Source organism: Pan troglodytes, chromosome 14 (genome assembly GCF_028858775.2).
Source record: "Pan troglodytes isolate AG18354 chromosome 14, NHGRI_mPanTro3-v2.0_pri, whole genome shotgun sequence".
NCBI lineage: Eukaryota > Metazoa > Chordata > Mammalia > Primates > Hominidae > Pan > Pan troglodytes.
In genome coordinates this window covers 20,669,180-20,684,968 of record NC_072412.2, presented here as the reverse complement: position 1 = coordinate 20,684,968, position 15,789 = coordinate 20,669,180, and the positions used below count along the sequence as shown (strand labels likewise).

At 39.0% G+C, this 15,789-nt stretch overlaps 1 protein-coding gene across 1 annotated transcript in view; it reads left to right on the top strand.

Moving 5' to 3' along the window:
• The window catches only part of MICU2 (mitochondrial calcium uptake 2), a 111,572-nt gene extending 99,528 nt beyond the window's left edge, over positions 1-12,044 (top strand). The window contains exons 9-12 of the mRNA XM_001150674.7: positions 1,655-1,826; positions 8,592-8,700; positions 9,438-9,595; positions 11,403-12,044. Of these exons, the coding sequence (XP_001150674.1) occupies positions 1,655-1,826; positions 8,592-8,700; positions 9,438-9,595; positions 11,403-11,507 (544 nt within the window). The 3' untranslated portion in view covers positions 11,508-12,044. The remainder of the gene's footprint in view (positions 1-1,654; positions 1,827-8,591; positions 8,701-9,437; positions 9,596-11,402) is intronic.
• The last annotated feature ends 3,745 nt before the right edge of the window (positions 12,045-15,789 follow it).

Sequence of the window (15,789 nt, the reverse complement as noted above, 5' to 3'; positions counted from 1 at the left end):
TGTACGCGCCACTCCAGTACAACACTGCCTAAACAATTCCAATAAGGAAAAACAGATCTCTCCCATTGTTTCCAATTAACCCACTAATTTATAAAGTATGTAATTTGTTCACAATGTGTCTGGCAGCCTTATCTACTATAAATTTTCCAATTCATATATGCATGTTCAGCTCATGTTCCAGACTTTCATGTTATAACAAGATAATATGATTTTAGGCTTAAACGGAAAAGATTATCATCATAAATGGATTTATATTCATTAAAAGTAGTGTAATTAGGTAAGATGAAAGTAGCTTAATCCAGACAATGTATAGTTTAACAGCAATTAAGTTTATAATATTTCAGCCTCTGGTAGAGGCTCGCATAGAGCCTGAAGAAAAAAGGGAAAGGAACAAGTTAGTAATGGTTTTATACCCTATCTTCTGCTTGCCTAATTCAGTGTACACTCATTTGCAAGTAAAGCATACATTTAACAGTTCTAATAAGAATCAGTTGAATGTCATTACAGTATACAGGGCAGGAAAACTCAATAAAAGGCAAAGTATATCAGTAAAATATTTTGTTGCTCTATCAGTCCAAATTTGAAATACTTCAAATTTTAGATAAAGTTCTGCTTTGACCCAGAAAGAAACATGGCATTGATGAATCCATGTATTCAGTACATTCAGAAAATGTTTTAAGTAACAAACTCTTGCCTACCATGTAGACAGAAGTCTAAGATCAAACTCCTCCTTCATGCTTTTAAGATTTATGGGATAAATGTAGAACTTCAAGCAAGTCATTTTTTAAGTGATGATTTTTCTCCCACTGAACTGGAATGTCCCTCTTCTATCACCCCATGTATATTTTCATTTGAATTTGACATGACAGATAGTACCGATCTTTTCACATGTGGAAAAGTGAATAAAGGGATCTGCAGCATATTAAAATGCATGGAGATGATAATACTTTTCACATGATTTAGGTTATAAATAAATCAAGTGCAACGTTTCTGGGTTCTTGTTCAAAGAAGATATATTTTCATCTGATATCTTTTCAACGTGTCGCTTTCCTGGGAAGCCATTGATGACAGTTTGATCGAAGTACCATGTTGTTTTTGTAAGAAAGGAATGTTGAGTCATATCGACATGTATTATTGTCAAAAAGATTGTTTTTAGATAGAGCTAAGCTTTTGATGCCAAGCCATTGATTACACTGATTAACTTTGGTATTTGAAAAATATTAGGAAGTAGTAATTATGATTAACATTCTAAAAGCAGTGTCCCACCTCAATTTTAAATTTATCTGATTATTGATAATTTTTCTGTATTGGAAAATAGTTTCCATGGAATTGTTATTTTCTCTGGATGTATCAAAGCAACATTTGACATATTTTTTTAAGTCTTTAGGTTTATCAGAATGTAGGTTGCCAGGTATAACTTACACAAACAAGTTGAGTATAGAGAGTTACTGATGGAAGCCAGTGTTGGACTTAATCAGTTTCTCTGCATCCTTCCTCTCCCCACAATCCTTGCACAGCACTAATGCTTCATCCTGCTTACCATCAGGAGGCAGCCACTCAGTAGGTAATAGTGAAGGTACTTTGCAGACCCATTTACAATATTTAAGGTTGAATGCCACTAGTTACCTTACTAATTTTGTATTTTAACATTCAGATTTATGGAAAATTTACAAACAGAGATTCAAGAAATGGAATTCCTTCAGTTTTCTAAAGGTTTGAGTTTCATGAGAAAAGAAGACTTTGCAGAGTGGCTACTTTTTTTCACTAACACTGAAAATAAAGATATTTATTGGAAAAATGTGAGAGAGAAGTTGTCAGCAGGAGAGGTTGGTATACCCTTTTATTATGCATGTGATAAAGATGAAATAATAAGTTAGACATGTTTACATAAAGTAACTTCTGAATTAACCAAGACTGTGCTACCCTCGATGGTATATAAAATCAACTTGAGGAATGTTCTCTACATGCTCTTCTCCTGTAAAGGAAAACTACTGCCTAAGACAGAATCAGTGTAGCAATTACAAGTTTTCCATTTCCAGTAAAGTCAAGAATAAGACAAATATCACCACTGTTATTTAATATCATTCTGGAAATCTTAACCAGTCCAAATTAACAAGATTATTTAAAAGAGTATAAAAATGTGAAAGGGGGTAGTAATTGTCTTTGTTTTTATATGATGCAATTATATGCCTAGAGAACCCAAGAGAATCCAGTAGAAAAACCGTAGAAACAATAAGAATTCAATAAAGTACCTGTCACAATGCTAATATATAAGAAGCAGCAGCTCTCCTATATACAAATTACAAGTAGAAAATGTAATGACATGCATATGTGTGTGTATATATATACGAGATGTATGAAATGATGATTGCCAAGCTATTAATAATTATTCATGTACAGTGGTGAGGTTTCAAGTGATTTTTACTTTCTTTCTTTATATCTTTATGTATTGTTCCAAAAAAATGTTTACAGTGGACATGTATTTTATGTAACTTTTTAAAAAGTTACTTCTATTGTAAGAAAAAAGATAATAAATTGCAGTAGAAGAACCCAGTTATAACTGCAAGATAAATATATAACAATTAGAAATAAATTTAACAAAAAAAAAAGAAGAAAACTTAATAGCCTTGATGGATATAAAAAGAAAACTTATCTAATTATAAGACATCCCCTATTATTAAATAGAAAGTCTTAGAATTATAAATACAGCAATTCTGTCTTCAGTTAGTCTATAAGTGTAATGGTTATATTAGAACAGCCCAAGTTTACTGCAGTTACAAATTAACCCTGAAATCCCCCTGTCTGACACTGAGTTTCTTGCTCAGTCATGCCGCAGTTCCATTGTGGGCTGATAGGAGTCTCTGTCCGCATAGAGGTCTAGACCCATTCAGGGGTCTAGACTCTCTGAGGCTGTGCCATCTTGGAGTTACATCATCTGAAAGAAGTACCATGCTCAGAGGCTGTGGCAGGAAAAGAAGGAGGGGAGTCAAAATCCAGCAACTAAATGTTTTGGCCTGGAAACATCACATGACACTTGGCTATTGGCCAGACTAATCACATAACCCCACCTGAATGCAGGGAGGCAAGGAACTTCAGTCTTTCATACGTGCAGGAATCAGAAAAGATCCAGATACTGGTGAACACTCGTGGGTTTCAATAAAAATACCATTGAATTATTGGGAAGAAACTAGACAAGCTATAAAACTTTATATGATCACGCCTGTAATCCTGGCACTTTGGGAGGCCAAGGCGGGCAGATCATGAGGTCAGGAGATCAAGACCATCCTAGTTAACACGGTGAAACCACGTCTCTACTAAAAATACAAAAAATTAGCCAGGCATGGTGGCAGGCACCTGTAGTCCCAGCTACTCGGGAGGCTGAGGCAGGAGAATAGTGTGAACCCTGGAGGCAGAGCTTTCAGTGAGCTGAGATTGCGCCACTGCACTCCAGCCTGGGTGACAGAGCAAGACTCCGTGTCAAAAAAAAAAAAGACTTTATATGAAAAGAATGTCAACATATTAAAATATATTATCAAACCTTGGTAACTAAAACAGTTTGTTACTGACAATGAATTTGACAGACTCCAGAAATAGACTTAAGCATATGAAAAATTTAGTAATTATGAAATAGTATTTTAAATTAGTTGGGTAAAAGAATTATTAATAAATGGCAGTAGGATAATTCACTGGCCATCTGAGGGAGAAAATGAACATAAATCTTTACACCATTCATTACTCTAAAATAAATTTAGGATGAATCAAAAAATTAAATGTTGAAAAAATGAAACTGAGTAAGTGTAGAAGAAAACATGGAAACAATGTTTCATCTTAGGTTATATACCTTTCTAAGCAAAACCCAAAACCTTTCAAAGAAAACTTGATGAAATACCTAAAAATTAAAATTCTGTTGCCTCACCTCATCCCCTGCAAAAATTATAATCAGAGTCAAAATAAAAAGTTAACATGAGGAAGGGGGAGATATTGATATGTAAAGACCAGTTTTCTTAATTTATAATGGGATCTTTAAAAATCAGTAGGGATTGGCCGGGCGTGGTGGCTCATTCCTGTAATCCCAGCACTTTGGGAGGCCAAGGTGGGTGGCTCTCTCGAGGTCAGGAGTTCAAGACTAGCCAGGCCAACATGGTGAAACTCCATCTCTACCAAAAAATACAAAAAAAAGTAGCCGGGCATGGTGCCACACACCTGTAGTCCCAGCTACTCAGGAGGCTGAGGCGGGAGAATTGGATGAACCTGGGAGACAAAGGTTGCAGTGAGCCAAGGTCACACCTGGGCAACAGTGAGACTCTGTCTCAAAAAAAAAAAACAAAAAAAAAATCAGTAGGTATCAAGAACTTTAAATGGTCTGAGATTTTTTTCCCCCTATTTAATATATCATGAGAACTTGAAAATCAACATGTGAATAACTGTAAAGTGTCTGAAATTTTATCCCTTTGCAGGTTAGCCTGCACAGTTTCATGGATGCTTGCAGAAGACACAAGACTATTGAGTCAGACACAAAGAATTTTATTATCGTAATGTAGCAACAACATGAGTAACATATTTGTGTCAGTTCCCCCTTGCCTCCCAAGCCCCATGGGTATGATGCTGAGAGGCCCAGGTAGATGCTGCCCACACAGCAGATTCACATCACAGCTGAGGACCCTCATCTTAGTGATCTGAATGTTTTGTAATGGGCAAGTAAACAAGCCTTCCTGAGCTTTGCTGCAGTGGGAGGCATTGTGTATTCATGATACTGGACAGTAAGCAAAGCTGTCCTGTGCTCCTGAGGAACAGTGCTGTCCGCTATACAAACAATTCTCCTGCCTCAGCCTCCTGAGTAGCTGGGATTACAGGCGCATACCACCATGCCTCGCAATTTTTGTATGTTTAGTAGAGATGGGTTTCACTGTGTTGGCCAGGCTGGTCCCGAACTCTCGGCCTCCCAAAGTGCTGGGATTACAGGTGTGAAATCCTCGAAGATATAATCTGGAACAAAAATGCAGTCGGTGCCTCTGATAGATGTACAGAAACGTGAGACCCAGCTGGGCACGGTGGCTCAAACTTGTAATCCCAGCACTTTGGGAGGCCAAGGCGGGCAGATCATGAGGTCAGAAGATTGAGAACATCTTGGCTAACATAGTGAAACCCCATCTCTACTAAAAATACAAAAAATTAGCCAGGCGTGGTGGCGGGTGCCTGTAGTCGCGGCTACTCGGGAGGCAGAGGCAGGAGAATTGGTGTGAACCCAGGAGGTGAAGTTTGCAGGGAGCCGAGATTGTGCTACTGCACTCCAGCCTGGGTGACAGAGCGAGACTCCATCTCAAAAAAAAAAAGAAATGTGAGACCCATGGAGAACGGTCTCGCACAGTAAGTTACCTAACAACCCATTAGAAATCTGGGCAAAGGACATCAACAGGACACAAGAAGAGAAATCCACAAATGACTAATAAGCATGTGAAAAATGTTTAACTTCATTCACAATTGAAGACATGCAAATTCAGGCCGGGCCTATGGCTCCCACCTGTAATTCCAGCACTTTGGGAGGCCGAGGCAGGTGGATCACCTGAGGCCGGGAGTTTGAGACCAGCCTGGTCAACATGGTGAAACCCCGTCTCTTCTAAAAATACAAAAATTAGCGGGGCGTGGTGGCGCATGCCTGTAATCGCAGCTTTTCAGGAGGCTGAGGCAGAAGAATCGCTTGAATGAGGGAGGCGGAGGTTCTCGTGAGCCAAGATCACACCACTGCACTCCAGACTGGGCAACACAGCAAGACTCCGTAAGACATGCAAATTCAAACATTAATAAAATACCATTTTTCATCTATCAGAAAAGCAGACATCAAAAAAGTTGCACCCAGTGCCTACTTCGAGGTCATGATAGAAGCAGCCACTCTTTTATTTGTGCTGATAAATACACTGGGTTTTTTTTTCCTTTTTTTCCTCTCTGCCTATCATCTTGTAAATATACTGTTAAGAGAATAAAGCAAGGTACAGAAATATGTGAAGAGATTGTTCCCATTGTGTAAAACAAGGAGACGTGTGTGTACATGTATACACTTTAATAAGAATAGAATATTAGCCAGGCGCGGTGGCTCACGCCTGTAATCCCAGCACTTTGGGAGGCTGAGGCGGGTGAATCACCTGAGGTCAGGAGTTTGAGACCAGCCTGACCAATATGGTGAAACCCCATCTCTACTGAAAATACAAAAATTAGCCGGACGTGGTGGTGGGTGCCTGCAGTCCTAGCTACTCGGGCGGCTGAGACAGGAGAATTGCTTGAACCTGGGAAGCAGAGGTTGCAGTGAGCCAAGATTGCGCGCCATTGCGCTTCAGCCTGGGTGACAGAGCGAGACTGTCTCAAAAAAAAAAAAAAAAAAGAATAGAATATTTCTGGATGGAGACACAAGGAATTGGTAACTCATGTCTGGGGAATGGAACTGGGAATCAGAGTGGAAGAACTCTTCATCATTTATCCTTCATGTTGTTTGAATTTTTAACCATGTGCACATATTACTTTTTCAAAAACTTTGTTGAAATATTTAAAAATAAAAATTTCATGAAGTCACAAAAGCTGGAAACCAGTGAACCTGGAGTAAGACCACACATTACAGAGGGCATGATCCTCAGCATCCTACAAAGAGAAACTTTTTTTTTCAGGCAGGGAAGAATTTACTTTCAAATTAAGAATTTTTAGCTGGACACAATGGCTGACACTTGTAATCCCTGCACTTTCTGAGGCTAAGGTGGGAGGATCACTTGAGCCCAGGAGTTTGAAACCAGCCTGAGAAACATAGCGAGATCTCGTCTCTACTAAAAATAGAAATAAAAACATTAGTTGGGTGTGGTGCTGTGTGTCTGTAGTCCCAGCTACTTGGGAGACTGAGGCAGGAGGATAGCTTGAACCCAGAACTTCAAGGCTGCAGTGAGCTGTGATCTGGACTCCAGCCTGGGTCACAGAGTGAAACACTATCTCAAAAACAAAATAAAAACTAAGAGAATTTTCATACTTTGTTTACTTTTGTTTTGTTTATTTGTTTTTGAGACAGGGTCTTGCTCTGTTGCCCAGGCTGAAGTGCAGTGGTGCAGTTAGCTCACTATAACCTCAAACTCCTGTGCTCAAGGGATCCTTCTGCCTAAGCCTCCTCAGTCGCTGGGACCACAGGCACATGCCACCGTGCCTGGCTAATTTTTGTATTTTTTGTAGAGATGGGGGTTTCACCATGTTGCCCAGTCTGGTCTCCAACTCCTGAGCTCAAGCAGTCCGGCCACCTCAACCTTCCAAAGTGCTGTGATTGCAGTCAGGAACCACCGTACCCAGCTTTTATTGTTTTAATGGAAAAAACTGAGTTTTCTTTTAACTTTTTTGTTTATTTGTTTGTTTGTTTTTAGACAGAGTCTCACTCCATCACCCAGGCTGGAGTGCAGTGGCGCGATCTTGGCTCACTGTAGCCTCCGCCTCACGGGTTTAAACAATTCTCCTGCCTCAGCCTTCCAAATAGCTGGGACTACAGGTGTGCACCACCACACCCAGCTAATTTTTTTTTTTTTTTCTTTTTCACCATGTTGACCAGACTGGTCTTGAACTGCTGACCTCAGGTGATGTGCCTGCCTTGGCCTCCCAAAGTGCTAGGATTAGGCATGAGCCACAGCACCCAGCCCGTTTGTTTGTTTGTTTGTTATGTATTTTGTGAGACAGAGTCTCGCTCTGTCGCCCAGGCTGGAGTGCTGTGGCGTGATCTCGGCTCACTGCAAGCTCTGCCTCCTGGGTTCACACCATTCTCCTGCCTCAGCCTCCCAAGTAGCTGGGACTACAGGCGCCTGCCACCACGCCCGGCTAATTTTTTTGTTTTTGTGTTTTTAGTAGAGAAGGGATTTCATGGGGTTAGCTAGGATGGTCTCCATCTCCTGACCTCGTGATCCGCCCGCCTCCGCCTCCCAAAGTGCTGGGCTTACAGGCGTGAGTCACCGCGCCCGCGCCGTTTGTTTTATTTGTAAGTGCTCAGATTTTGAAGTCAGATGGACCAAGGTTCAGATCCTGATTGTTCCAGTTAGTAGACTTTGGGCAAACTACATAACCCCTGAAGCGTTACTTACCTAAGACTTAGAGAGGCTAAGGTCATACACGTTATAAAAGGGCAGAACCAGAATTTCAGCGTTAAGTCCATCTAACTCCAAAACTCTGTGCTCTTACTCAGTGCTACTATGTCCACTAATAAAACTTAGCAGAAGTGGACCACTGAACAGAGTATGTTAGTCTCTTCAAGCTGCCACCTCAAAACACCACAGGCTGGGCAGCTTAAACAATAAATTTATTTCTCACAGTTCTGGAGGCCAGGAGTCCAAGATCAAGGCACCAGCAGGGCCAGTTTCTGGTGAGGCCTCTTGCCCAGCCTGCACACAGCACCTTCTCACTGTGCCCTTTGTGTGGCCATTTCTGTGTGCACACAGAGAGAAAGGGACAGAGAAAGCCCTGTTGTCTCTTCCTCTTAGAATGATACTAGTCTCTACGGTAGAAAAGAAAGTTCATAGTTAACATTTATAAGATTATTTAATGTACTTACAAAATTGTAATAAAAACTCTTACTTTATTAGAGCATTAGTTTGGATGAATTCAAGTCATTTTGCCATTTTACAACCCACTTGGAAGACTTTGCTATTGCCATGCAGATGTTCAGTTTAGCTCATCGTCCTGTCAGACTAGGTAAGTTATATGAAAAACCATTTAATTTTTATCATCTATAAACAGTTTTACTATATTCTCCAACTAAATGCTACCAATCAAGGAACAAATTATAAGTAAAAATAGTTGATTGACCTTTTAATTCAGTGTGGTTATTCTAGATTTAGAATATCAGTACTCCAGTTTAATGGTTACTTTCTATACTTTTATTTTCTCATTCTCCTAAAAAGAAGGAAGAAGGCCGGGCATGGTGGCTCATGCCTGTAATCCCAGCACTTTGGGAGGCCAAGGTGGGCGGATGACAAAGTCAGGAGTTCAAGACCAGCCTGGCCAACATGGTGAAACCCCGTCTCCACTAAAAATACAAAAACTAGCCGGGTGTGGTGGCAGGCGCCTGTAATCCCAGCTATTCAGGAGGCCGAGGCAGGAGAATCGCTTGAACCCGGGAGACGGAGGTTGTAGTGAGTCAAGATCGTGCCATTGCACTCCAGCCTGGGCGACGAGCAAGATTCATCTCAAATATATGTTTAGAGCATTGATTAAATTACAATAGCTCATTTGTCTTGCAGTGACTCTCATGACATTCGTCAGCTTATGGTTTGAATATTTTCTTCATGGGTATTTTTGTTTTTGTTTTACTTCCCAAATAATAAAAATTTGGATTTGCTTTTACTTCTCAAATAATGAAAATTTAGATTAATTTCACTTATACTATTTCACGTAGTTGATAAGTTGTTTTATGTTTGTTTGTTTTTTAGCTGAGTTTAAGAGAGCTGTGAAAGTAGCAACAGGACAAGAACTCTCAAACAATATTTTGGACACTGTCTTCAAGATCTTTGATTTGGATGGTGATGAATGTCTTAGTCATGAAGAGTTTCTTGGGGTGTTAAAAAACAGAATGCATCGAGGTTTATGGGTAACAGATTTTTTTATATAATACATGTTTACATTGTCATTAACTGAATGATATTAAACCTAGAATTTGGGCAATTGTACAGTCTTTAAATGGAGTTTTCATCACTTATAAAAAGACTATAAGCTGTAATTGAAATACAGAAATATATTTTATATATGAGATTAAACATCTTTGCTTTTTAAAAAATAATCTGAATCTAATAAGAAATCACTATTTAAAGTGACTGTGAGCTACGATCGCACCACTGCACTCTAGCCTGTGCAACAGAGCAAGCCCTTGTCTCCAAAAAAAAATAATTTTTTAAAAAAGAAATTACTATTCAGAAATGTAGCCTAGCTGGACATGGTGGCTCACATCTGTAATCCCAGCACATTGTGGGAGGCTGAGCCGGGTGGATCACTTGAGGCCAGGAGTTCGAGACCAGCTTGGATAACATCATGAGACTCTGTTTCTACAAAAAAAGGGGAAAAAAATCATAGCCTAGGATTTGACTAACTACATGTAATTAGATCTATGTAAATTCAAATCCCACCTCTACTGTTTATTAACTGCTTAATCTTGCAAAGCCACTTAATTTTTTTTAGTCTCAGATTCTTTACCCATACCATGAGGAAACTTATCTACCAGAAAGCATTATTGTGAGAATTTAATGTAAAATACTTAGTATAGTGGCTGAGATTATGAAGTAAATTTCACTATTAGCATTATTTACTCAAAGTCACATATGAGTCTATACTTGTGGGACAAATCAAATTCAGATTTTTGTTCAGATTAGAATGTGCTAGAAGCACTCTCAGAAAAGAAGTCTGCCAGGGGAAGACTAGGGTCCAAAGAGAATCTACATGGTTGGTAGGTAGGCAAGAAAAAAGGAAGGAGAGAGAGAGAGAATATGGTACTATTCATGAAAATAAAGCTATTTACAACTTAGAAAAGCAATTCCATTTCCTGCAACAAACATAACTTAGGGAAAAATATTATTTTCATTAGCAAACATATTAATATTTTATGAGCTTTGCAGTTATCCAACACCCATAAATATATTCCGGGAAATTAAGCCAGTCTTTTCAGTTCACAATTGAGTGTACCTGGGAGTCTCTTTGCCCTTTCTCAGAAGACATTAAAAAGAAAAGCTGTAAATCAGTCATAAGAAAAAGAACATATATAATCTGGAGTAGAATTTTGCTTCCACTTGGCTAATTTTCATTAGTGCTATGCTCCTGTGGTCCCCCGGATCCAAATATTTCCTAACCTTTACCTTTTCATTTTGTTGAGAGTAGTAGTAATCCACATGTATTTTTAGCTAACAAAACACTTCCATGAATTAGATTATTTCTTGAAGCTTTTCATCAAATATTTTGTGACCTTTTTGTTTTTTAATTTTAGCCAATGTTAAATCAAAGCTTTAGGGTTATAATTTTATTCTACATAGCTAAATAAAGTTCACCAGAAAAAATGGGAAAGATTATAAAACATTATAAAAGGAAAACATTATAAAGCAATTAAATTTTAAAGCCAGTATGTGAAAGAAGAGATGGCCCAAAGTCTTCATTACCCTCTTAGAGAAGAAACTCCATTAATGTGTGCTCAGTCTGGTTCCACTCCCTAGTAACCTTAAGCGTAGTTACATTCACTTTTTGTCTTTTACCCTCGTTTTCAGTTCTGTTGTGATCATCTTTTACAACATAATTCACCCTCAACTATTTTTGGAGGAGTGTGGGAAGGAAATAAACAGTAACGTAAAGTACATATGAAATCATGTTTAACCTTGAAGGACAGTGACCCCTTGATTTTTACTTTTGGTTAACAGGTACCACAACATCAGAGTATACAAGAATACTGGAAGTGTGTGAAGAAAGAAAGCATTAAAGGAGTAAAAGAAGTCTGGAAACAAGCTGGAAAAGGTCTTTTTTAATAAAAGATATAATAGTATGGCAATTATATTGTTCCAAATGTCAAAATTTGTGATTTTTTAGAAGTACTTGCTATTTATCTTCTTAAGTCTTCATTGATATTCTGTGTGATATAAGCATGTCTTGTACTTGCTTTCTGATTCATAATTTTATTAAAGAACTTAGTAGAAAGAAAAGTAAGTATAAAAATAGATATTGGATTCTGTCAGAAGGCCTAGATTTGAAATAATGTTTTGTACTTCGGTAAGATGGAAAACTTAGTGATTCACTGATTTCTTAGACACTCTAATATGATATGCTTTCTGGAAGGATAAAACAAGTACATATGGGAAAAAGTACTTGAGACCAAGGCCAGCATCAATTCCAGACATCCTCATGTTCCTAATAGGCTAAATGAAGTTAAAAACTTATTTCAGATTTTTCTCATCTGTACCTATTGTATATTTTATGTCAGTAGCTTAGCTGTTTATTGTCTTTAACATGTAAACTTCAGTGTTCTATCTGGAAGCAGAATAAAATATTTACATAGATACAAAAAATACTGAGGTGCTTTTTATTTTACATGTGTTTTTAAAACTACTTTTAAAAAAATTGTAAATACTCTCATCCCTTGCCAGCCTCATTAGTTCTTAAAACCTGGTGTAGTTGGGAGAAATTTTGATCCCAAGGTCAGGGTCTCATGGGATATATTAGGTTGTGGGAAACAAATGTTGCCAGAAGGTAATTGGCATTAAACTAAATATCAAATGGCATTTTTTAAAACATGGTAAATAAAAATTATAAAAAACGTGTGTCTCAGACACACAATTTAGAAAATTGCAAATATATAAAACCAGTTCCATTCTCTAGAGAACTGGCTGATTCCAAGGCTGTGACAGGGAAAGTCCAAGATAAGCCTAGAATATATTGTGCCTAAAAGTAAAGAAGGGCTCACAAAATGGTGAGGAGTCAGAAGGACAAAGCCAGCTTGAAGGGGCTGCCCCTGTCAAATCTGGTTCAGTTTGAGGGTCAGAATAATTAATGTCAGTAATAGATTATAGCCTATTGAATGAAATAAGAATTCATGAGTTTACACCAAAAATTAATGAGGCCAGAGAAACCTCTCCCTTATTGTTGAAGGATAATGCCTTGAAATATGTTAATCCACTAAATTGAAAAACTCTCCCTCACAGTTTAATGATTGAAATCGACAAGAGGCAAAAGCTTTTGTCCATTTATTACAAAAAATATTTTGCTCCTGATTCAAAAACAAATTTGCTCTAATGAATTGTTTTATAAATAATTGCTTATAAAATAATTTTTTCTCTCTCTTATAAAACCAAAAGATAGGCAATGCAAGAAAGTATAAGTATGAATGAATGAATCCTCCACCATTTTCTCTGTCAACCACAAAAATGCTGACTCCTCACCTGTCTTTCCAGATGCCCTTATGGGTCAAGATTAGGGGCACAAAAATCCAAAAATTAAGATGGTTTCTCTTGCCTTCACAGGCTTCACTTTTTCAGCCTCACCTGGCACTGATTTGTCTGCCCCACTTTCCACAGCATTCCATGAATACTGTTTTGTGCTCCAGCGACATAAAGCTCCTGGCCTTTCCTCATGTACACCATGTGCGTTTCACATACCCCTACCCCTAAGCTTGTACACATGCCATTTCCTTCTGACAGCGATGCCTTTCCCTCGCTTTTTTTTTTTTTTTTTTTTTGAGACGGAGTCTCACTCTGTTGCCCAGGCTGGAATGCAGTGGCACGATCTCGGCTCACTGCAAGCTCTGCCTCCTGGGTTCACGCCATTCTCCTGCCTCAGCCTCCTGAGTAGCTGGGACTACAGGCGCCCGCCACCACGCCCGACTCATTTTTTTGTATTTTTTAGTAGAGACGGGGTTTCACCATGTTGGCCAGGATGATCTTGATCTCCTGACCTCATGATCCGCCTGCCTCGGCCTCCCAAAGTGCTGGGATTACAGGCCTGAGCCAACGCACCCGGCCCCCTTGCTATCTTCCTGATGAAATTATAGACATCAAGGTGCTACCCACATACCAAGTTTATATCTACTAAAGTATTAAATCAAGAGCAGGAGCACTGCCTTAGTCATCTTTATATACCAGTCTAAGCTGAATCCCTGGCTTACAGTAGGCATCCAACAAATATTTGTTGAACAGAAGGAAAGAAGAGAGGGAGGGAGGGAAGAAGGGAGGAGATTTGGGATGGGAGGAGCTAGTAAAGTTCATGAGTTAATCAAGAAGTATGCCAAAAACCTGCTAGGCACCAAGCATACAACGGTGAAATAAATGGTTCCTGCTGTCATGGAACTTGCAGAAGGTGAAGACTGAAAACTAACCAGGAAACATTTTAAGTATATATATACAATTACAAACTAAGATTTAAAAAAAAAAAAGTGATGTTAGAGATCAGAAGACTTTCTTACAACAAGAGTATTTAGAGGGTTGAGGATAGTTTTCCATTTTTCAAGGCTAAAAGGGAATTACTATAACTGAAAAGATTTCTGAAAACGAATAATGTTTGTCATGTCATTACTACAAAAGTACTTGATCCCATTTGAAAAAAATAGGGATAAATATATATCAAATAAGCAAACTAGATTTGCCAGTATCTCCTAGGAGTACGGAGACATTTACCTTGAAAGCAGCTGGACTTCCTAAAAATCTAAACTGCATGAATCTTCAGTCATTTGTTTCTTTACTATCATTTTGTTAAATAAATGATCACTAGGTCTGATATTCTGGTAGATAGCTTGTATTTCTCTGCTTATCCCTTCAAGGTGGGAGACAGTTGCAGGGCGTATCTGAGCCCTGCCTTCACGGATCTTCTCCTCCTTGCCCATCCCCTCAGGAATCTCATCACACCTCTGGCTTCTGTTCTCTCATCACCTTCAGGCCCAGTTGCTTTCTAGATTTCTCCATTTGGTTTGTCCAACTCAAGCACATCCAAAACTGACCTGATTATGTCCCCTCTTTTTCCAAACCTCATTTCTTCACATGTCTTCTGCCTTAGTGAACGGGTCTCCTACAAGAAACCAACTAGGAACCAGACAGTCATCCCAGATCCTCACTCCCTTACTCCTCTATAGTCAATCATGTCCTGTGAATTCTGCTTCCTCAAAATCGCCAAACATGTGCTCCACCTTACAACGCTGTTGCCACTGCCTTAGTGCAAGCCCTGATCATTCATTACTTAGATGATCTCCGTGGAATCCTAACTTGCCCTTTGTCCGGCCCCTTGTAAGGCACAGCAATTAAGCATCCAAACTCTGCTGTTAGACTACCTGGATTCAAATCTCAGCTTCACCACATTAGTACACATAACCGTTTGGCAAAGTACTTGACCTCTCTGTGCCCATTTTTAATCTAAAAAGGAATGATTTTAGTTGGGATGTCATAGCCTTTTTGTGAGGATTGAGATGATGTGTAAAATGCACTGGAGTAAACCTTTAGCAGCTTTTAAATATTAATGCTGTTAACTTCTTATTTCAGATCCTCCTTCACAACAGACTTATTTTCTGAAACATAAATCTGATCATGTCACTACGCTTCTGATAATCTTACGACACTAAAATCGCTTAAAAAATAAAATTCAACTCTACATGATCTTGCCCCATCTATCTTTCTCATATCCTAACACTTGCCACCACACACTTTACACTACAACAATACTGAATTACTTGTCATCACCCCGCTTGGCCATGTTCTCACTCTCCAAGTGTTTGCACTTACTAGTGCTTCTGTTGAAGATGCTCCCACCTGCCTAACCAAGTGCCATTTCATCTGCAAAGTTTTCCATTTTTCTCCCTGCTTTTCCCTCAAATTCATTTAGGGATACATGCTGTTAGTTCCCTCACACGTTTCTGTCCACATATCTTTCAAGCCTCATTAAAGTATACTGGAATTCTTTTATGTATTTGCCTCTTCCCCTTGGCTATGAGCTCATTGATAGCAACAACATGACTCCTTTAACACTATCTCCCAGCATCCATCAAAGAGCTAGCACATACTCGCTCAAAAAAATGTTTGACCTATGAATGAGTTAACAAAAAGGAAAGTGGAACAAGAAATAACCCTGGGCCAGGCACGGTGGCTCATGCCCACCGCTAATCCCAGCACTTTGGGAGGCTGAGGCAGGCGGATCACCTGAGGTCAGGAGTTCAAGACCAGCCTGGCCAATATGGCAAAACCCCAACTCTACTAAAAATACAAAAATTTAGCGAGGCATCCTGGCACGCACCTGTAGTCCAAGTCACTCGGAAGGCTGAGACAGGAGAATCAC